Source organism: Phalacrocorax carbo, chromosome Z (genome assembly GCF_963921805.1).
Source record: "Phalacrocorax carbo chromosome Z, bPhaCar2.1, whole genome shotgun sequence".
Taxonomy (NCBI): Eukaryota; Metazoa; Chordata; class Aves; order Suliformes; family Phalacrocoracidae; genus Phalacrocorax; species Phalacrocorax carbo.
In genome coordinates, this window is record NC_087548.1 from 4,970,656 (window position 1) to 4,992,055 (window position 21,400).

The 21,400-nt window shown below is 54.7% G+C and overlaps 2 protein-coding genes across 2 annotated transcripts; one reads left to right on the forward strand and one right to left on the reverse strand.

Annotated features, from left to right (window-relative positions):
- Nucleotides 1–10,453: 10,453 nt before the first annotated feature.
- On the reverse strand, nt 10,454–15,156 carry LOC135310603 (uncharacterized). The gene is made up of 8 exons (XM_064438726.1): nt 15,120–15,156; nt 14,603–14,683; nt 13,804–13,952; nt 13,437–13,540; nt 12,710–12,904; nt 11,845–11,914; nt 10,891–11,024; nt 10,454–10,604 (listed from the first exon to the last, which is right to left on the reverse strand). The coding sequence occupies exons 1-8, from the start codon at nt 15,154–15,156 to the stop codon at nt 10,454–10,456; spliced, it is 921 nt and encodes a 306-aa protein (XP_064294796.1).
- Nucleotides 15,157–16,378: 1,222 nt separating this feature from the next.
- On the forward strand, nt 16,379–17,766 carry LOC135310604 (transmembrane protein 8B-like). Its single transcript, XM_064438727.1, has 5 exons — nt 16,379–16,499; nt 16,679–16,857; nt 16,901–17,044; nt 17,087–17,203; nt 17,434–17,766. The coding sequence occupies exons 1-5, from the start codon at nt 16,379–16,381 to the stop codon at nt 17,764–17,766; spliced, it is 894 nt and encodes a 297-aa protein (XP_064294797.1).
- The last annotated feature ends 3,634 nt before the right edge of the window (nt 17,767–21,400 follow it).

A 21,400-nucleotide genomic window follows, 5' to 3' on the forward strand; every position in this document is an offset into this window, starting at 1 on the left:
TTCCTCCCTCCTGCACAATGCACTAGTGAATGCAAAACTTGTGGGTTTTATTATTATTAATAATAATGATAATAATTGCTTGTAATATATACCCAGCTTATTTAAAGTGTTCAATAAAAACTGAATGTCCCTGCAGCTTGAGCTGCTACTTCTGTCTCTCAGCTGCATGTTGGACGGGGAGGGGAGCCCCACGCCAGAGGGTGTCACAGGCTTGCCCAGGGTTCTTGGGGTCTTCCCTCAGGGACCATGAGCCAGCCTGGCTCAGCCCCAGGTCTTAATGCCCCCAAAGTGACCATTTCAGTTGAAACAGCCTCAAAGTCCCATTTATTATTTAGGTTTGTTGGGTTCTTGCCCTCAAGTCTATGTTTGTGGTTGTACACAAGAAAGCAAAGAACAGACAAGCTGCGTCTCTTGCTACAAAGTGGGTTCAGTCAGCGGACAAGACATGCTGCTTCCAAAACACCTGCCTTTAACACCCTTTTTCTTTTCAAGCAAGCTAATTCACATAACATTCAACTATATATGGCACACACGACCCCATAATAAACTGAGAGCATCTTCGCCTAGTTGAACATGACTTCCTCTGCTCTTGCCTGGCTGCAGTGTTACATCAGGGCTATTTTGCTTAATCTTCGCACGTGCACATGTGTAGTAACTATTTAAAGTCCTGATGATTTGTCTCACAGAGCATCAGTCCGCTTCAAGTGCCAGAGTTGGGCACCGTCACATAATACAGTCCTAAAGGTCACTGCTCTACTTCCTAATTAGCAAAAAAACCCCAACCACTGGCCAGTTCAGGTGCAGCTTCTCTTGCTGGGTTGCCTGAAAGCCAGGGCCAAGCTGCTCCTGGGATGGGGCCAGGCAGAAAGTCCCTGCTGTGGGGAGGGAACCTGGCCGGGTACGGGGCTGTGCCATCCCCTGCTCCTGCATCCTTGCATCCCTGCACCACAGCTTACTCCATTCTGGGGCTGTTGCACAGCTGCAGTGCTGAGCATCAGGGCTCACGCCACTCTGCAGCCAGTTCCAGGCTCCCCATGGTGTGCCAGCCTCTATGCTCAGGAAGACCCAGTGTACACTGTGCAGCTGTGGGGCCTGTACCGCTCTGCTGAAGTGTGTCAGCTGGGGGGAAAACAGCACCACTGCCTCCCCCAGTATGTATGATGCCCGAGCATCGCTGTGGCCAGGGGATCAGGTGGGAAGGACCCAGGTGGCCCCTGGGCAGGGGTCTGAAGAGGGAAGGGGGTTGCTCACATGGATGGGACATCCCAGGCAGGGGTGCAGCAAGGCTGAAGAAGAGGCAACATGGGGTGCAGGCGCTGCAAAGGAAGGCAGAAGGTAAGGGTGAGGTGCTGCCCAGCCTCCCCCACATACAGTGAGACTGGGAAGGCAGCTTGCAAAGGGATTTCCTCCATCTTGCCCCTTTGCTGCCTCACAGCTTGGGGCGGGGGGGGGGGCATGTCTCAAGCTACCGCAGACCATGGCAGCAAAGGGATGAAGGCAAGCTCTTGAAGGGATGTGCCTGCATCCCTCTCCCTTTCCCGCCAAGCCAGGGGTCAACACGCCCCACACAGAGACTCAGGCTCCCTGTTTTCCTCCACACACACCCCATGGGCCCCATGTACCCCAGGGCACAGCAGAGCCTGGTGTGGACACACTCACCACAGTGGTGCCAGGGCCAGCAGCCATCATCATATGAAAGGGGAGCTCGGCCCCGCTGTCTTTTCACAGATCCAGAGGTGCAGGTCATCAGGACCAGCACACTGGGTGGGTTTGATGTTCCCACGGCTTATTATGGCACAGGACCTGTTCAACTTTGCCACAGCCTGGATGAGGAAACAGCACATAAGGGAGCCGCTACCGCACTATCCACCATCCCCTGCTGAGGGCTGCAGGCAGCTGGGGCCACTGACAGGTTCCCTCTTGCACACTGTTCTGGTTTCAGCTGGGGTAGAGTTAAATTTCTTCGTAGTAGCTAGTATGAGACTATGTTTTGGATTTGTGCTGGAAACAGTGGTGATAATGTGGAGATGTTTTAGTTGTTGCTAAGTAGCACTTACACTGGTCAAGGACTTTTTCAGCTCCCCATGCTCTGCCAGGTGCACAAGAAGCTGGGAGGGGACACAGCCGGGACATCTGACCCAAACTGACCAACGGGATATTCCATACCATATGATGTCATGCTCAGTATATAAAGCTGGGGGGGGAAGAAGGAAGGGAGGGACGTTTGGAGTGATGGTGTTTGTCTTCCCAAGTAACCGTTACGCTTGATGGAGCCCTGCTTTCCTGGAGATGGCTGAACACCTGCCTGCCGATGGGAAGTCGTGAATGAATTCCTTGTTTTGCTTTGCTTCCGCGCGCAGCTTTTGCTTTCGCTATTAAACTGTCTTTATCTCAACCCATGAGTTGCCTCACTTTTACTCTTCCAATTCTCTCCCCCGTCCCACTGGGTGGGGGGAGTGAGCGAGCAGCTGCGTGGTGCTTGGTTGCTGACTGGGGCTAAACCACAACACTGTTCCAACCTCCCAGCCTTGCCATGCTGTGGGCTCCTCCACCAGCCTCCTTCCACACCTCCTCTCTCACGAGCTGCCTGAGTCCAGCTTAGCGAAGTGCTTCCCACCTCCCTCATTGCCCCCATGTCAGCTTAGATTTCACTACTCCCACCATGGTCATAGGGATCTTTCCCCTGTGGTGGCAGGGCCTTTCCCTCATGTTCCCAAGCCTCCCCAGTGCTCCTCTATCTCTCCCTCTGTCTTAAGGCTCCTCACTGTACCCCCATTTCTTCCCATGGCTTCAGGACTCCTTCATTTGCCTCCCATGATCTTGGGGATCTTTGCTGCACCCTCAAATCCCCCATGGCCTCAGGGCACCCTTATTCACACGCATCCCCCATTGTCTCAGGGGTCTTCACTGCACCCCTTTTCCCCCCTGTGCTGGTTTTGGCTGAGAAGGGGTTAATTCTCCTCACTGTGGGGGTCGGCTACCTTTCCAGTTTCCCGCGCTCTGCCGCGTGGCGGGGGGGGGCTGGGAGGGGCAGGGCCATGGTGGGGGCGGCTGACCCCGACTGGCCAATGGCAGGTTCATTCCATACCATGTGACACCATGACCAATATATTGAGGTGGGGGCAGCTGCAGCGCCAGCGCGGAGGCGGCGCGGCGTCGGGTCGGCTATCGGCTATCGGCTATCGGCTATCGGCTATCGGCTATCGGCTATCGGCTAGCGGCTATCGGCTAGCGGCTAGCGGCTAGCGGCTAGCGGCTAGCGGCTAGCGGCTAGCGGCTAGCGGCTAGCGGCTAGCGGCTGCGGCGCGGGCAGTTTGTTCCGGCGGTTCGTTCCCCCTCTCCCCTCCCTTCCCCCCCGCTCCCCCGGGGCTTTGCGCCTCTCGTTGTTCTCCTTTACATTGCATTTCTACTGTTGTTTTCTTTTAATTTTAATTATTAAACTGTTCTTATCCCAACCCACGAGCGTTACCCTCCTGATTCTCTCCCCCATCTACCGGTGGGGAGTGAGCGAGCGGCTGTGTGGGGCTGAGCTGCCGCTAAACCACGACAGTCCTTTTGGCGCCCAACGTGGGGCTCAAGGGTTGGAGATAATAACAGCTGCTGGTCACAGCACCATGTTGTCCTTTTTGCAGTTGGTGTTACAGATTGGTGTTGGTTTGTTGAGTCTGCTGTGTTCTGCTGTGATTAGTAACATTTTGCCTACAAGATTTGTTATACAAACACTCGTTTTCAGCTTTATCTGGTATTTGGGGTTTTTGCTGAAACCGTTACTGTACTTCGGATACCACCTTGTTGAGGCAATTAGCAATTATACCTCCTCCTCTGAGAGATTTTATATGGAGGAAATACAGAATAATACCTTTGCAACTTTGTTCTATGATGTCTGTGCCTTTGTTACAACAACGTCTTTGTATCTTGAACATCCTTGGGTGGTTAAGGTGCACTTATTGTTAGTTTTTGGGCAGGTTGTTTTGGTTTTGACTAAGCAACTTAAGAATATCACCCAGAAATCTTCCCCAAGGCTTGATAGTTACGAGTGGCAGGGCATGTGGGATAGCATGGGCAAATACCTAGGGCAGTGGGCACCCCCAGTGTTTTGGAGTTTCACCCCCGAACAAGTGCAGAATCCTAAAAAACTAGTAGAATATTTGGAGAAAGTATGTTGTTATGCTGGGAACTCCAGAGAGACACAGATAACTGCAACATGCTGGGGTCTGGCCCATGCATACCGAGCCCTGCTCAACAGCATTCAATGCCCCCAGGGGGAAGAGAATGTCTCTGGATTGAAATGCAAAGTGACTGGCACTGTAGACAACCCAGCCCGGACGACAGGCACTGCAGCCACTCAAACCCCCACAACAAGTACTGGAGCTGGCTCAGAAAATAAACCCACAACAGTATCAGTTGCCCCCATACACAAGACAAAATATTGGAAGCGGACATCAACTCGTTTAGAACGGGATGATGAAGAACCAGGGCCATCGCGGGGAGAGGAGGGAGAAGTAATAAATGAAATAGAGACCACCCGATCCCTGTCCTTAAGCGAGTTGCGAGATATGCGAAAAGATTATAGCCATCGTTCAGGTGAGCACATTGTCACCTGGCTGCTCCGATGCTGGGATAATGGGGCCAGTAGCCTGGAACTAGAGGGAAAAGAAGCCAAACAATTGGGATCCCTTTCTGGGGAAGGGGGCGTTGACAAAGCAATAGGAAAAAAGCCACAAGCCCTCAGCCTCTGGAGGCGACTCCTGTCTGGAGTGAAGGAAAGGTATCCCTTTAAAGAAGATGTTACATATCGCCCAGGAAAATGGACAACTATGGAGAAAGGCATTCAGTATCTAAGGGAATTAGCTCTGTTTGAGGTGATTTATGGTGACCTGGACGATCAACGGTCATCCAAAGATCCAGATGAAGCCGAGTGCACACGACCCATGTGGCGGAAGTTTGTACGGAGCGCACCATCTTCGCATGCAAACTCATTGGCAGTGATGTCCTGGAAAGATGACGAGACACCAACGGTGGCAGAGGTGATAGATAGACTCCGAGATTACGACACAAATATCTCTTCCTCGCTTGTCTCTGCTGTGGAGAAACTGTCCCAAGAGGTCCAGCAACTCAAAGAAGATCTGTCCTACTCCCCACCTCGACAGAGCAGTGTCTCAGCTGTTAGGAATAAGCGTCCTTTGGCTCAAAGAAGGGGATACACACCACGGGCCACCCTATGGTTCTACCTGCGTGACCACGGAGAGGACATGATGAGGTGGGATGGCAAGCCTACCTCGACCCTACAGGCACGAGTGCATGAACTGCAAGGAAGAACAGTCACTCAGGGGGGCTCTTCCAGGAAAGCCGCTGCTCCAGTTTCCAGTGAACAAGTCCCCAGACAGAGGAGTAGAAGCGCAGATTTTATTTCTAAGTGTAATAGAGGGACTCCTGATTCACATTTGCAGGAAGTGAGTTGTGACTGCCATGATCAGGACTAGAGGGGCCCTGCCTCCAGCCGGGTGGAGGAAAGGGATAACCGGGCTTACTGGACTGTGTGGATCCGATGGCCTGGCACGTCCGACCCACAGGAGTATAAAGCTTTAGTGGACACCGGCGCACAGTGCACCTTAATGCCATCGAACTATATAGGGGCAGAACCCATCAGCATTGCTGGAGTGACAGGGGGATCCCAAGAGCTAACTGTATTGGAGGCCGAAGTGAGCCTAACTGGCAATGAGTGGCAGAAGCACCCCATTGTGACTGGCCCAGAGGCTCCGTGCATCCTTGGCATAGACTACCTCAGGAAAGGGTATTTCAAGGACCCAAAAGGTTACAAGTGGGCTTTTGGTGTAGCTGCCTTGGAGACGGAGGAAACTGAACAGCTGTCTACCTTGCCCGGTCTCTCAAAGGACCCTTCTGTGGTGGGGTTGCTGAAGGTCAAAGAACAACAGGTGCCAATCGCCACCACAACAGTGCACCGGCGGCAATATCGCACCAACAGAGACTCTCTGATCCCCATCCATAAACTCATTCACCAACTGAGGAGCCAAGGAGTCATCAGTAAGACCCACTCACCCTTTAACAGCCCCATATGGCCAGTCCAGAAGTCTAATGGAGAGTGGAGACTAACAGTAGACTATCGTGGCCTGAATGAAGTCACTCCACCGTTGAGTGCTGCTGTGCCAGACATGCTAGAACTTCAATACGAACTGGAGTCAAAGGCAGCCAAGTGGTATGCCACAATTGATATCGCTAATGCATTCTTCTCAATCCCTCTGGCAGCAGAGTGCAGGCCACAGTTTGCTTTCACATGGAGGGGCGTCCAGTATACCTGGAATCGACTGCCCCAGGGGTGGAAACACAGTCCTACCATTTGCCATGGACTGATTCAGACTGTACTGGAACAGGGAGAAGCTCCAGAACACCTTCAGTACATTGATGACATCATTGTGTGGGGCAGCACAGCGGAAGAAGTTTTTGAGGAAGGAGAGAAAATAGTCCAAATCCTTCTGAAAGCTGGTTTTGCCATAAAACAAAGTAAGGTGAAGGGACCTGCACGAGAAATCCAGTTCTTAGGAATCAAATGGCAAGATGGTCGTCGTCATATTCCAATGGATGTGATCAACAAAATAGCAGCCATGTCTCCACCAACTAGCAAAAAGGAAACACAAGCTTTCTTGGGCGTTGTGGGTTTTTGGAGAATGCATATTCCAAATTACAGTCTGATTGTAAGCCCTCTCTATCAAGTGACCCGGAAAAAGAATGATTTCAAATGGGGCCCTGAGCAACGACAAGCCTTTGAACAGATTAAACGAGAAATAGTCCATGCAGTAGCTCTTGGGCCAGTCCGGGCAGGACAAGATATAAAAAATGTGCTCTACACTGCAGCCGGGGAGAATGGCCCTACCTGGAGCCTCTGGCAGAAAGCACCAGGGGAGACCCGGGGTCGACCCCTAGGGTTTTGGAGTTGGGGATACAGAGGGTCCGAAGCCCGCTATACTCCAACTGAAAAAGAGATATTGGCAGCATATGAAGGGGTTCGAGCTGCTTCAGAAGTGGTTGGTACTGAAGCACAGTTGCTCCTGGCACCCCGACTGCCAGTGCTGGGCTGGATGTTCAAAGGAAACATCCCCTCTACACACCATGCAACTGATGCTACGTGGAGTAAATGGGTTGCACTGATTACCCAGCGGGCTCGAGTAGGAAACCCCAGTCGCCCAGGAATCTTGGAAGTGATTATGGACTGGCCAGAAGGCAAAGATTTTGGATTATCACCAGAGGAGGAGGTGACACGTGCTGAAGAAGCCCCACTGTATAACCAACTGCCAGAAAATGAGAAGCAATACGCCCTGTTCACTGATGGGTCCTGTCGCCTTGTGGGAAAGCACCGGAGATGGAAGGCTGCTGTATGGAGTCCTACACGACAAGTAGCAGAAACTGCTGAAGGAGAAGGTGAATGGAGCCAGTTTGCAGAGGTAAAGGCCATCCAGCTGGCCTTAGACATTGCTGAACGGGAAAAGTGGCCAGTGCTCTATCTCTATACTGACTCCTGGATGGTGGCAAATGCCCTGTGGGGCTGGCTGCAGCAATGGAAGCAAAGCAACTGGCAGCGCAGAGGCAAACCCATCTGGGCTGCCGCACTGTGGCAAGATATTGCTGCCCGGGTAGAGAACCTGGTTGTAAAGGTACGTCATGTGGATGCTCACGTCCCCAAGAGTCGGGCCACTGAAGAACATCGGAACAACCAGCAGGTAGATCAGGCTGCCAAGATTGAAGTGGCTGAGGTGGATCTGGACTGGCAGCATAAGGGTGAACTATTTCTAGCTCGGTGGGCCCATGACACCTCAGGTCATCAAGGGAGAGATGCAACATACAGGTGGGCTCGTGATCGAGGGGTGGACTTGACCATGGATATTATTGTGCTGGTTATCCACGAGTGTGAAACGTGCGCTGCAATCAAGCAAGCGAAGCGGGTAAAGCCTCTGTGGTATGGGGGACGATGGCTGAAATATAAATATGGGGAGGCCTGGCAAATTGACTATATCACACTCCCACAGACCCGCCAAGGCAAGCGCCATGTGCTTACAATGGTAGAAACAACGACTGGCTGGCTGGAAACATATCCTGTCCCCCACGCCATTGCCCGGAACACTATCCTGGGTCTTGAGCAACAAGTCCTGTGGCGACATGGCACCCCAGAGAGAATTGAGTCAGACAACGGGACTCATTTCCGAAACAGCCTCATAGACACCTGGGCCAAAGAGCACGGCATTGAGTGGGTGTATCACATCCCCTATCACGCACCAGCCTCTGGGAAAATTGAACGGTACAATGGACTGTTAAAAACTACACTGAGAGCAATGGGGGGTGGGACATTCAAGCACTGGGATACACATTTAGCAAAAGCCACGTGGTTAGTCAACACGAGGGGATCTGCCAGGCGAGCTGGCCCTGCCCAGTCAGAATCCTTACGTACTGTGGAAGGGGATAGAGTCCCTGTAGTGCACACAAAAAGTATGCTGGGCAAAACAGTCTGTGTTCTTCCTGCCTCCGGCAAAGGCAAACCCATTCGTGGGATTGCTTTTGCTCGAGGACCTGGGTGCACTTGGTGGGTGATGCGGGAGGATGGAGAAATCCGATGTGTGCCTCAAGGGGATTTGATTTTGGGTGAAAACAGTCAATGAACTGCATGGCACAATGTGAACTGCTATATAATACTGTGTGTCACCTCTGTGTTGTACCAATGATATCAGAGTACGAGCCTCCCAACCCATGGAAGATCAACTATGAAACAAGCCGTGCAGCAGTGATGGAACGATGACTGACTCGGTATGCAGCAACCCAACGCCACACACCATCTCTCCCACCCTGAAAGACTGATACAACAGATGGAGCCCAGAGTCATGGACTGGATGAACTCAATGGACATTTTTAATGGACATTGTACAGAGAAGGTCCATGAACTAAGGGAATGATGTCTGTGTATTATGTTAAAGGATGGGAAGGGGAGGGGTGGTGGTTGGTATGGTTGTATTGCATCATATGGGACCTGGGCATGGTGTAAATGGTATGGAATAAGGGGTGGAGAATGTGCTGGTTTTGGCTGAGAAGGGGTTAATTCTCCTCACTGTGGGGGTCATCTACCTTTCCAGCTTCCCGTGCTCTGCCGCGTGGCGGGGGGGCCTGGGAGGGGCAGGGCCATGGTGGGGGCGGCTGACCCCGACTGGCCAATGGCAGGTTCATTCCATACCATGTGACACCATGACCAATATATTGAGGTGGGGGCAGTTGCAGCGCCAGCGCGGAGGCGGCGCGGCGTCGGGTCGGCGGGCGGCGAGCGGCTGCGGCGCGGGCAGTTTGTTCCGGCGGTTCGTTCCCCCTCTCCCCTCCCTTCCCCCCCCTCCCCCGGGGCTTTGCGCCTCTCGTTGTTCTCCTTTACATTGCATTTCTACTGTTGTTTTCTTTTAATTTTAATTATTAAACTGTTCTTATCCCAACCCACGAGCGTTACCCTTCTGATTCTCTCCCCCATCTACCGGTGGGGAGTGAGCGAGTGGCTGTGTGGGGCGGAGCTGCCGCTAAACCACGACACCCCCATGGTCTCAGGGTTCCCTCATTCACCTCCCCATGGTCTCAGGAATCATCATTGCACCCCCATTTCCTCCACAGTTTCAGGGCTTCCTCATTTGCTCCTCATGGTCTCAGGGCTCCCCAGCACTCCTCCATGGCCTTAGGGCTTCCCAGCGGTTTCTCACGCTGATGGCACCACTGCCTGTACCTTCCCCGGGCAAGGCCCAGCCCAAAGCCCTGGGCAGGTGATGGAGGCAGAAGAAAGGGCATGACGAGAGCTGTTGGTGCTGAGGGAATAGGCAAGGGACAGGCGGTAAATCCACAGGACTCCCCAAAGAAGACAGGTCAGAGACACCAATGGCACTGTCATCCCCCAGCTCTGAAAAGATGCAAACAGCACATCCCACACCACTGCACCACTGACAGCCTCAGGGGAGCATGGTAGACAGGAGCTGGGCTCCACACTGGAGTCCTGGGTCACTGCAAGCTGTGCTGGCTGGGGCACATGGGGACACGTGCCCAGGTCCAGAGGGCTGGTGCAAGGTGGTATAAGTGTATGCATGAGTGCGAGAGAGGGAAATAAGGTCTGTTTTCCATGAGCCTTGCTTTAAAATACAGACACCCTTTCTCAGTGCTTTGCAATGCAGTTGAGGCAATGCATGCACAGGGGAGAGGGTCTCGGGGTACACCCCCAGCTTCTGTCCCTGTGATGGAGCAGAGTGGCAGCACAGTCACTCCTTGACCAGGAGAGGAAGGAGGGTCTTGGGTGTGGTACTCAGCTTTGGGGGCTGCTTGCAGATTTGCTGGTACTTTCTCCCACATTTTGAAGTCTCTATTTTCCCATTAGCTGATAGCCTGTGGTCTGCAGAATGGTTGTACCTAGGAGAGAGGGCACATCTCAGAGGGGCAGCGACAGCATCCCCACTGTGGACACCTCTTCCCACAGCAGCTGAGCGGATTTCTCTTCTGGCTCTCCCATCAGGTCATCTTCTCCACTGAGATGAAGAGGCACTTGCCCCCGTACAGCACCCATCATGAGCAGCAGCAATCTGGGGGCAGGGGCACAGCTCAGGCACTAGTCTGCCCGCAGACGCTCAGAGGGATCAGCCAGGATTGGCCCCCACATCTCCTCAGCAGTATCACTGCCCATCTCCCCACTCTGCCACGGCCCTACCTGTATTCACACAGGCGCACTGTGCTCTCGCTGGCCCTGAGCTTCCCCCATGCCTCCTGCATCTCCTTCTCCAGCACAGCCAGCTCCTGCCTGGTGCGCCCAGCTCAGCATTCCAGCTCCCCAGCTCCAGCTGGCTGCTGTTGCCCTCCCGCCACGCTCACTGCAGCTCCATTCTGGCCCACGCCAGCTCCAGCCATGTCTGCTCCAGGCTCTGCTCCTGCGCACTCACCTCCTGTGAGAGGTGGCCCCACTTGGCTTCGTACTCGCAGGAGGCATCCCACAGACTGTGGGTGACCTGCCAGTCTGGGGACAGGCTGCGTCAGCTGGGGCATGGGGATGGGACAGTCCAGGCAGGGGACACAGGACTGCCCCTGCTCGGAGGGCTGAGTGGGCATGGCCCTTGCAAGGGGGAGTGGGAGAGAAGTGTCTGGCTGTGGGCAGAGGCAGTCCCAGGGGCACCAGTGGGACAGGCAAGGAAGCCCCAACAGTGTCAAGGGGAGGGGAGGCAATGGAAAGGCAATGGGAGGCAATGGGGAGGAAATGGGGAGGCAGTGGGAAGTGGTGGGATGGGAAAAGGAAGGGAAAGAGAAGGGAAAGGAAAGGTGATGGGAAGGGAAAGGGAAGGCAGTGGGAGGCAAGGGGAAGGCAGTGCAAGCAGATGGAGGGCAGCTCAGGGCAGCCCTGCAAGAAGCAGCGCCGCCCCGGGGCTCCCATCCCCGGGCACCCTCTGGCCCCAACCAGCCCCCAGCAACCCAGCCCTCACCCAGCCCCAAACCCATTCCCGGTGTCCCCCTCCCCAGCTGCCCCCCACCCCATGGCCCCTGCCCTGACTCAAAGCAAGCTCCCAGGGCTGTGGTGGCCACCAGCAGCAGCAGGCTGGCTGCCAGCAGCCCCGCGGGGATGCGCCACCACCGGGGCCAGCGCCCTGCAAGAGATGAGCAGCCACGGGCATCAATCACCCTGCATCCCTGCTGCCGCTGCCCAGTGCCCCCCAACCCATCCTCCCCATAGTGGTGGCCACAGCTGGGCTTTCACCTGGGCTGGTTGCCACGGGCACCGGCCTCAGCTGCATGTTTTCATAGGGGCTCTCGTTTTATTTCTGAGGCCGCTCTCACTTTGGGGGTGGAATGAGTTCCATCCCAGGCAGCACATTCTGCATCCTCCTCCCCAGGGTGCAAGGAGCCCCTGGAGCCCATGCATAGTGGCCACAATGGGGCCATGCCCCACTGTGCCTCACCTTCCCCATCCCATCCCCTGCCAGGAGAGAGGGGCTTGGTCCTCCACATTTGCCAGGAAGGACACCCAGAGATGTCCATGCGGGAGCATCATGCTTCTGGGATGACCCAGGTGGGCTCTATTGAACTTGTAACAGCCCCAGGACCAAACCCCTCCAAGCCAAGCCCTAGCAGGCCTTTTAGGCTCGTGCATCACCCAGCCTCAAAGCAAAGTGTGTTTGCTGCAATCTCCGCAGACTGGGTAGGCACCAGGAGACAAGCTGCTGCTCAGCCCAAGCTCTCTGCAGGACCGGGAAGGCAAAAGATCACCCCTCAGCTGCCTTCCCTGAGAAGCGTAAACCCCAGGCAACCACCATGATCAGAAAGCCCAGAGCTTTGGGGGACCTGCTCCAGCCTGCACAGGAGCTGCTCCATGCTGCCACCAGGCCATGGGAACACTTGGGTTGATGCTGGCTCCTGCCATTTCCTTCAGTGCCATGACAGTTGCCGTTTCCCACTGGGCAGTGATATGACCGAGTCAGTGAGCTGGAGGAGGCACATCCTCCATCCCACCACCCTCACTCCCCAAAGCCAGCCACAGTGTCTGAGTGCCAGTTTATTGGCAAAGTGCAGAGATCTGGGGGGGTGAAGAGCTCTGGGTGAGGAGGCGGCGGTGCCCAGGGATGCCCATAAGCTCAGGTTGAGCAGGGCTGCAGGGTGGGACACAAAGTGGTGGGACAGCCAGGCTGGAGGTCCCCATGGTTGCCAAGGCCCCACACAGGTGTAGGTGGTATTCCTCCAGAGGAAAGCAGGGGGCGAAGACCAGAGCCACTGCAGGGCTGCTGTGCTCTTCTTGAAGACCCAGCTGTGGGCTTCCCTGCAGAGGCAGCTAGACAGCCCCAAGACTGACAACCTGCTGCAGGCCAGGAAGGAGCTGGTGGAGCACTGGATTGGGAAGAGCCTGCAGGGAGAGAGTGGGCTGAGATGGGATGGGCCAGGCCTGGCCCATCAGCAACTCCTCCAGCCAGGGACCGGAGGCTGCACAGAGATGCTGTGGGGGCAAAGCTCACCCTCCCCATGGAGCATTGCCCCCTGCCACCCTCCTCCCGATTAGGACACATGCTCTGAATCCCTCCCCACCTTACCTCTGTCTGCTTGGCATGCAGCCCCCCAGCCCCATCATGCACGCAGCACTCCCAGGCCCCTCCTGGCAGAGCTCAGCACCAGTTGAACCAAGCAAAGTCCCATGCTGGGAACCTGCTTTTGGGGGACCTCCCCAACCCCTCACCCAAGCAGGGTGGGGGCACTGGGGTCAGGCCCCTGCAATTTTCCTTTCCCTATAATGCCCCAGTGCAGCCCTGGGGAATTGAGAGGTGGCCAAGACATGGAGCACGTCCCTGCCCTCTGGTGGGCTGCCTGCCCCCCCGTCACCTCCCCGAGCCCTGGTGTTGGACCCTCAGCAGCCCTGGCTGGGGACAAGCTGACAGCCTCACCCCTTCAGTGCAGTGCCATCCAGCCACTTCCAGTCAGACCTGAAGCCATCCCGCTTCAGCCCCACATGGAAGACCTCCATGTCGGCTATGCGCACCAGGAAAGCCTAGCGCAGGAGAGGACCCGCATGAGCTGTCCGGGGGACACCCAGCCCCAGCCACGTGATTAGCAATGGGGGCTGCGCAGTTCGGGCACAACATTGCTGGCTCCCTGCCTGGAGGCTTGGCTGGGCTTTGGGCACATGAGCCAGAGCCGGGGAGCTGAGACGATGCTGGTGATGGCTGGGTGACTGCTGAGGGACCTTGAGGTGGTCACCAACACAGCCCAATGCCTGCAGAGGGTTGGACTGGCCAGGCTGGGTGCACTCACCAGGGTGGCATTGGCTCGGATGGTGACCAGCTGTGCCCCTCCGGAGCAGCAGTCCTCTCTGCTCTGCTCCCAGCTCTTTTTGGCAGAGGAAAAGTAGTAGTACTGCCCCGCATCCCAGAGCCGGCTGGCTAGGCAGAACTGGCACCACCCTGCACACCAGAAATGAAGCCTAGGAGAACAGCTGGGACAGGGCAGCTGGCAGGAGCTGTTACCAGCCCCCAACCCAGAGGGAAGCAGTGACAAGAGACAGCCAGGGTGCTAACCAACCCAGCGTGCTCCTGCAGCTGCCCCATGGAGAGGACCCTCCATTTGCCCTTACTCTGGAGCCCATGTCCCACGCGGGAGACCCAGGGGAGGTGGATTGGTTACATGAAGGCACTGGCACCTAGCAGGTGGGTTGGGGAGGGGAGCTCCAGGTTTGGGGGTGTGATACAAACATAATTTGCAAAATGCTGAGAATGCAGTCAATTTTTCAGCTTCACCAGAGGCTGGTTGAAAGAGAGCGCCCGATGCCATTTGGCATGTGGTTGCTCATGGCAGCTGTGAGCCTGGTGCTGGTGGCATGCCCAGGTAACACTGAGACACACTGGGGTCGTCTCTTCTGAAGGGGTCCCAGCAGTGCAGCCTGTTCAGCAGCACTGGGGCAGCTCTCCATGCTGTGAGCCAGGGGGCAGGCAGCAAGGGTGGAAGAAGACTTGGTGCGGGGGACACATTCTGGAGTAGGGACAGATCCTGCTTCTTGAAAGGAGCAGCCAGGCCCTCGCCAAGCCTCACCAAGGAGCCTGCCGGGCTCTCCTACCTTGTAGTGTCTGTCGCCTGTAGCTGGGGCTCTCCTCCATGCTCCAGGGACCATGGGTGCAGCTTGCCTGTTGTCCTAAATCTACAGAAGACAAGCACAGGAGCATCCCCACCAACCCTGGGCTCTTGTTCCCAGCATCATCCAGTGCCCTCTCCCATGGGTCAGTGCTGCGGCTGAGGGCATCCCCCCTTTAGGTGACCTGCCAGCCAAGCCTGCCAAGGTCTTTTGCAGCTTTTGCTGTGCTTGGGAGTCCATCATGTGACAGGCTTTTGGGGAAAGAAGAGAGACTTGAGAAAGAATTTGAAAAACTATGGATTGCAGCAGGAGTGAATAAGGGAAAAGTTCCACCTATCTGGGACCTGAGAACAGTAATGGTGATATCTGAGGAGCCCGGCGGTGAGGAACCAGTCTCAGAATGGGATATACTTGCTCCAAAAGTCTTCTGCAGAACATCTGTCAGGAGTCTGTGACATTCATCCCTGCATGTCCCCTCCCTGCATGCCCAGAGGGGACATACCAGCCATGGCCTGCATCCATGTGTGCCATGGGTCCATGGGTGTACCTGGTCCCCACCCAGCATGTCACTGCTCACGTGGCTTTGTGGGCTGTGTCACAATGTGAGTGCCTGTGTGGGCACGGATGGCTCTAGCTTGCACCTGCCTGACCGTCTGTGGGTCCTCGTGGCTCTTCCCTCTGTCTCTTGCTTAGGAAGCACCTGTCAGCTTGCAAATGCCATGCATCTGTTGGTGCCTGCCTGTCTCTGTGGCAGTACCCATCTGTACCCATGCCCTGGAGGGGACTGGGCTGTCACTGCAAGGACAAGGCTTGGCTGTGTGTATGAGGGGGCAGCTCTGGTCAGGCTGCTGTGCCCCTGCTCCACTCTATCTCCAGGGACCAGTCCCATGTCTGCAACTCTGCTCCTGGCCTGTGTGTCTGCCTGAGAACCCTGCAGAGGAGAGGGGTTGTTGTGTGTGTGTCTGTATATGTGAGACTCCATGTGGGGCTCTGTGCTGTGCAAATGGTGCTCTGTGTGTGTTCAGTGTATGCATGCAGACAGCGCTGCGTGCGTGTTTGGGTTTGTGCAAGCAGACAGGGCTGTGTGTGTTCTTTGTGTGTGTGTGCAGATTTGGCTGCATAAACGCACACAAGAACAGCAGATGTGCAGATGTGCCCTGTGCATGTGTGCAGATGGTGCTATGTGCATGCTTGTGCATATTGGGGTGCCTGTGCACACACAGGCAGCACTTGGTGCATGCCGTCTGGATGTGAGCCTGTCTGCTCCTGTGTGTTAGAGGCTGTCGAGGTGCTGGGTGTGCCTAGAGCTGTGTGCATGGAGGTGTGGAGCAGCAGGGGTGGTGTGCCTGCTCTGACTCTTCCGCTGCATTTCTAGTTCACACTGAGTTGCCAGTTGCAGTTTGGTCCTTCCACAACATGGTCACACACAGGCATTGCAAGGCACGGTGTTTGCACAGCAAAATCCAGATGAAATAGGAGCCATCTGAGTCCACTGCTAAAGGCAAAGTGGGTCTAAGCATGGCCACATTCCTCCTGCTTGCCCAGCCTGGCACAGACAATTGCAGCGCAAAGATCCTTGGGGTCCAACTCTGAGCTGCCATGTGTAGTACCAAAGCAGCTCATTTCCGTGCTCGCTGAGTCCCTGGGTCAGCAATGTCTGGGTGCGGCAGGTGCCTCTGGTGGAAGCGGGAGCTGCTCGAGGGGCGCAGAGTGAGGGCTGGCCCCCTTCTGTGCCACAGGTTTGAGCCTTGCACCAGTGTGATGGCCAAGGTGTACCTGCATGCCTACCTCTCGCCATGCATCAACAACTGTGGCATCTACAGCCAGTGCAAGCTGCTGCGCACCAACAACTACCTGTACGTCGCCTGTGAGTGCAAAGCCGGTGAGAACTTCCCCAGGCACCTGGGGACCCCCCAGCATCCTCCTCTCCTCCCTGGGGGTTGCATACCCCATTAATCCTCCTGTGCTGGCTCTCTGCAGGGTGCTGGAAAGGGGCTTCCCCGCTCCCTCCCCAGCCACTGCGGGTGCTGCAGGGGTAATGGCAGCTCTCCCCGGCCACAGGCTGGAATGGCTGGGGCTGCACAGACAATGCTGAGGCTTTCTCCTATGGCTTCCAGCTCTTCTCCATGCTGCTGCTGTGCCTCAGCAATGTCATGTTTGTGCCTCCTGTGGCCACTGCCGTCCACAGCCATTACCTCCTGGAAGCTGCCATCTACATCTTCACCATGTTCGTCTCCACTGTGAATGCGGAGGTGGCTCTCATGCCCTTCCCCCCCCACCCAGTTTTACCATGCCTGTGACCAGCCTGGCAACATTGTGTTCTGCATCATGGAGTATGATGTGCTGCAGTGTGACTTCCTGGGCTCCCTCATGTCCATCTGGGTCACTGTCATTGCCATGGCCCAGCTCCAGCCCATGGTCAAGCAGGTGAGTGGGGGGAGGGGGCCCATCCTGACATGTGCCCCACAGGTGCTGTACCTGCTGGGGGCCATGCTGCTCTCCATGGCTCTGCAGATGGACCGCCATGGGCTCTGGAACCTGCTGGGGCCCAGCCTCTTTGCCTTAGGGATCATGGCCATTGCCTGGGTAAGGAGATGCTGTTCCCAACCATCCCCTTACATCCCCATCCCGGCCGTGCTCTGCATCCTGCCCAGCCATCCAGCCCCACTCCCCTGCCAGCATCTCCCCTCTGCTGCCTTCACCTTTCCCCATGAACCACCTTCCCTGGCTCAGGGGGGACACAGCACCACATCAGAGGGGCCATGCCCATCCCCACGAGGGCTGCCTCTTCAAGCCCCCTTCTTTCCCCACCACAGATGGCTCGCACCATCCGGCACTGCCACTACTACCCACCGACCTGGAAGCGCTGGGCTTTCTACCTGTGCCTGGGAGCACTAATAGCAGCAACTGCCATGCTGCTCTATGCCTTTGTGGAGATGGAAAACTACTTCTACATCCACAGCATCTGGCACCTGCTCATCACCGGCAGTGTCGGCTTCCTTCTGCCACCCTGTGCCAAGCCCAGCAGGCGCCTGGGGCCCCTGCCCCAGCGCAAGGGCTGCAGGTACCAGCTCTGCATCAACAGACAGGAGGAGCTGGGGCTTGTCAACCCAGCTGTGGCCTCCATCAACAGCATTTGTACCAGCTGAAGCCGTTGGCGGCCTGGACTCCTGTCATGAACAGCAGCCCCATGGGGCCCAGCACCCCCTCTCTTTGCTGACCGCATGGACTCATCCACAGGTCACAGTCCTTGTGACTCAAGTTCACTCTGGAGTTCCAGCCTGTCCAGTGCAGCAGCACAGAAACAGCAGCGGGGCCCTGGCCATCTGCCAGCCCAGGTGCATCGCCATGGCTGTTATCAGAATGTTCCCAGGCAATGCAGGGTAAGGTGATAAGCAGTACAGCAGTACAGCAAGCAGTGAAAGCAAAAAGCAACCACTAATGAGCACTACACCTGAAGGCCTACAGTGTATATATATACAGTAAGTCAGGCAAGTCCAAAGTCATGGACTGAATGAACTCAATGGACATTTTGTGGACATTTGTGGACCTTCTACAGACATTTTACAGGGGTGGTCCATAGACTAAGGGAATGATAAATGATATCTGTGTATTTTCTCAAAGGATGGGAAGCAGGTGGAGGTTAATGAGGTTGTATTGGATAGTGTGGGACCTGAGCATGACGTAAATGATATGGAATAAGGGGTGGATACTGTCCTGGTTTCAGTTGGGATGAGTTAATTTTCTTCGTAGTAGCTAGTATGGGGCTATATTTTGGATTTGTGCTGGAAACAGTGGTGATAATGTGGAGATGTTTTAGTTGTTGTTAAGTCGCGCTTACACTGGTCAAGGACTTTTTCAGCTCCCCATGCTCTGCCAGGTGCACAAGAAGCTGGGTGGGGACACAGCCAGGACAGCTGACCCAAACTGACCAACGAGATATTCCATACCATATGATGTCATGCTCATTATATAAAGCTGGGGGAAGAAGAAGGAAAGGGGGGACGTTTGGAGTGATGGCAGTTGTCTTCCCAAGTAACCGTTACACGTGATGGAGCCCTGCTTTCCTGGAGATGGCTGAACACCTGCCTGCCTGTGGGAAGTAGTGAATGAATTCCTTGTTTTGCTTTGCTTCCGCGCGCAGCTTTTGCTTTACCTATTAAACTGTCTTTATCTCAACCCATGAGTTTCCTCACTTTTACTCTTCCGATTCTCTCCCCCATTTTCACTGGGTGGGGGGAGTGAGCAAGTGGCTGCGTGGTGCTTGGTTGCTGACTGGGGCTAAACCACGATACAACCCAAACCATTCTGTAATTCTATGATACTGTGAATTATACTCTTACAATCTAAGTTCCCCTCCCCTCACATGATGGTTCGGTCCAATAGCAGTATATGGGTCTGGGGTCTTCTTGTTCCTTATTGGATCCTTTCTCTATCTCCGGGCAGGACATTCTTTTTCTTTTCTTATTGGATGCACCTTGTGCTGATGGTTGTGGCTACCTTGTCTGTCTCATTTGCACCGGGTTTCGGGGCCTTCCTTCATGTAGCTAAGTAAAAGTTCAGTACACGGTCAGCCCATCTAGGTGAAAGTTTACAACTTACGGCCTAAGGCTTTAGCAAGTCTTGCTGCTAATGCTATGCATTGCATTCCATTTGAGCTAGAAAGTGTCTTCTACAACAATGAAAGGCTGGGAGAACGGCCCAGCTGCTCTCTTCTTTTGCAATCTGCCTGACACAACCTGCAGCCACTTGATTTTCTCATCAGAGCAGCAAGCCTTGACCACCCTCCTCACGCAGGCCCATCCATTGATCACGGTTGGACACTGCTGCACAGACCACAGGCGCTGGAGCTACCTGCCCTGCTCTGTCCCTGGCCATCCCTCAGCCCCACAGACAGAAGCCTGGCTGAAGCCAGCCAGGGGGGAGCAGCTCTGAGCAGGCAAAGGGACCTGGTTTCTCCTGGTGTAACACATGAAGACCCTGTTTGCTCACCCCTCCTCCTCTATCCTGTAGCTCTGTGTCTCATGTTTCTGCTGCCATCCCCAGCCCTTGTCCCATGGTAGGGACCCCTCACAGCCTCAGCCCCAGTGTGGAGGGTGCTGGGCGAGGGCCAGGTGGGAGCTACAGACGGAGCAAGCCCAGCCCCAGCACATGCTCCTGCATTGCTCTTACCATAGGGCATATCTCCAAGTCCCTCTGCTGGGACAGCACCATGCTGCGGGTACCTGTCCTGTGCATCTGGGACAGAGCTGAGCATGGCAGAGCCAGCCCAGAGCAGGGACAAGGGGATCTGGGATAGACCCCGGGGCATCAGGAACCAGCATTGCCCCAGTGGCACTCTGTGTCACAGTGCCTGGAAGTGTGAGAAAACAGTGGGGTGGCAGGGGATTCACAATTTTGCTTGAGGGTATGGGTGCACAGGCCATGGAGATGAGGGGAAAATGGCTTAGCTGTACCCACAGGGAGCGGAGCATCACAAGGGTGTTGTGTCAAGGGACAAACAGTGGCTGCCACGGCCACAAGCTGGGGGGGGAACAGTGGACGGGGGGGGGACACTGTAGCATGGGAGACTGGGCAAATGTGGCGATGATGCAAAGCACCACAAGTTTTAGCCACTGGTAATTTAATTTCTTGGAGAAGCTGGTGGGGTAACCTGCAGGGGGGCCAGACTCAGGACATTATTCCCAGCTATTTAGATGAGGGCTGTTGAAGAGCTGCCCTGCCAAGCAGAAAAGCCACTTGAGTTGTATTTAACCTCATTGAGGGAACTGCATAGAAATCAGTGACCTTGCTAAAAGAAATTAATAGAGCAGCCAGGAGGGCAGAGCACCTGCAGACAGCACAAGAATTGCTCAGAGCAGCATGCTGGAGACTTCCAGTAAATGAACGCATCCTTTAATGAGATTTGCAGGGCCAGCATGGCTGAGGAGTGGGCGAACAGATAGGAAAGGGCATTCCTCAAGGAGGGGAACTGTGTCAAACTGAAGATCATGGGAAAGAGGATGAAGTTACGTGGAAAATCAAAGCAAAACAACCCCCAAAAAGGGTTTGAGGAAGATCTTGGCAACAGTGTAAAATTGCAAAAAAATTTTGCAATGCCATTTTGAGGTGTTGCTGAAACAATGAGACTTTGGGGGTGTCCAGGGGCACACCAGAGTGCTGCGACCTGGACCTATCTCCTTCAGATGAGTCTTGGGGTAGGATCTGTGTATCCTGCAAGCCTTTGCCTTTTGTGTTATGACAAGGAAGTCAAGTGTTTCTAGCCCCAGATCAGATATCCAGTGCCCATATATGGGCAGAGGGATGCCAGGCTGAAGGAGCAGCCTCGGCGCATCACAGCTGGTGAGCAGGGGAAGGATGTTCCACAGGCTGCAATTGCAAGAACAAAGTCTACAAGTACAAAGCACAGCTGCGCTCGCTGTCAAGTGGTATGAAATTAAGGCAGTTACTCTTGTGAGAAACCATCCTCACACCAACAGAAATCAAACTGTTACGCCAAATGCAATCCTGGATAAATTTATCTTAAGAAGCGAGTCTGCAGAGGAAGATAAAACCATGTTAGCAGAGGCTGAGAACATTTTCAATGAGATGCAAAGCCACCACTCCCTTTATGGCTTGTAGATTAAAGTTTTCTCATAAAAACCATTTTCCCCGCTCAAATACCACCACTAAAATTTCCCTTGAGAGAACCAAGTGCTAAGCAATATGTTGTTATGTATGAACAGTGCTCTCAATGGAAGCTGTATTAAAGAAATCATATTTGAATCTTCTTGTTGGAGTGTA

Excerpts from the sequence above, each read along its gene's own strand:
- LOC135310603 (XM_064438726.1), bottom strand. The coding sequence starts at position 15,156 with ATGGACCCATGGCACACATGGATGCAGGCCATGGCTG. Across the intron at positions 12,905-13,436 it reads GATGGCACTGCACTGAAGGG|GCTCTTCCCAATCCAGTGCT; the intron begins GTGAGGCTGTCA and ends CTCTCCCTGCAG. Across the intron at positions 10,605-10,890 it reads TGGGCCAGAATGGAGCTGCA|ATTGCTGCTGCTCATGATGG; the intron begins GTGAGCGTGGCG and ends CCCTGCCCCCAG.
- LOC135310604 (XM_064438727.1), top strand. The coding sequence starts at position 16,379 with ATGGCCAAGGTGTACCTGCATGCCTACCTCTCGCCATGCATCAACAAC. Across the intron at positions 17,045-17,086 it reads TCCAGCCCATGGTCAAGCAG|GTGCTGTACCTGCTGGGGGC; the intron begins GTGAGTGGGGGG and ends TGTGCCCCACAG. Across the intron at positions 17,204-17,433 it reads GGATCATGGCCATTGCCTGG|ATGGCTCGCACCATCCGGCA; the intron begins GTAAGGAGATGC and ends TCCCCACCACAG.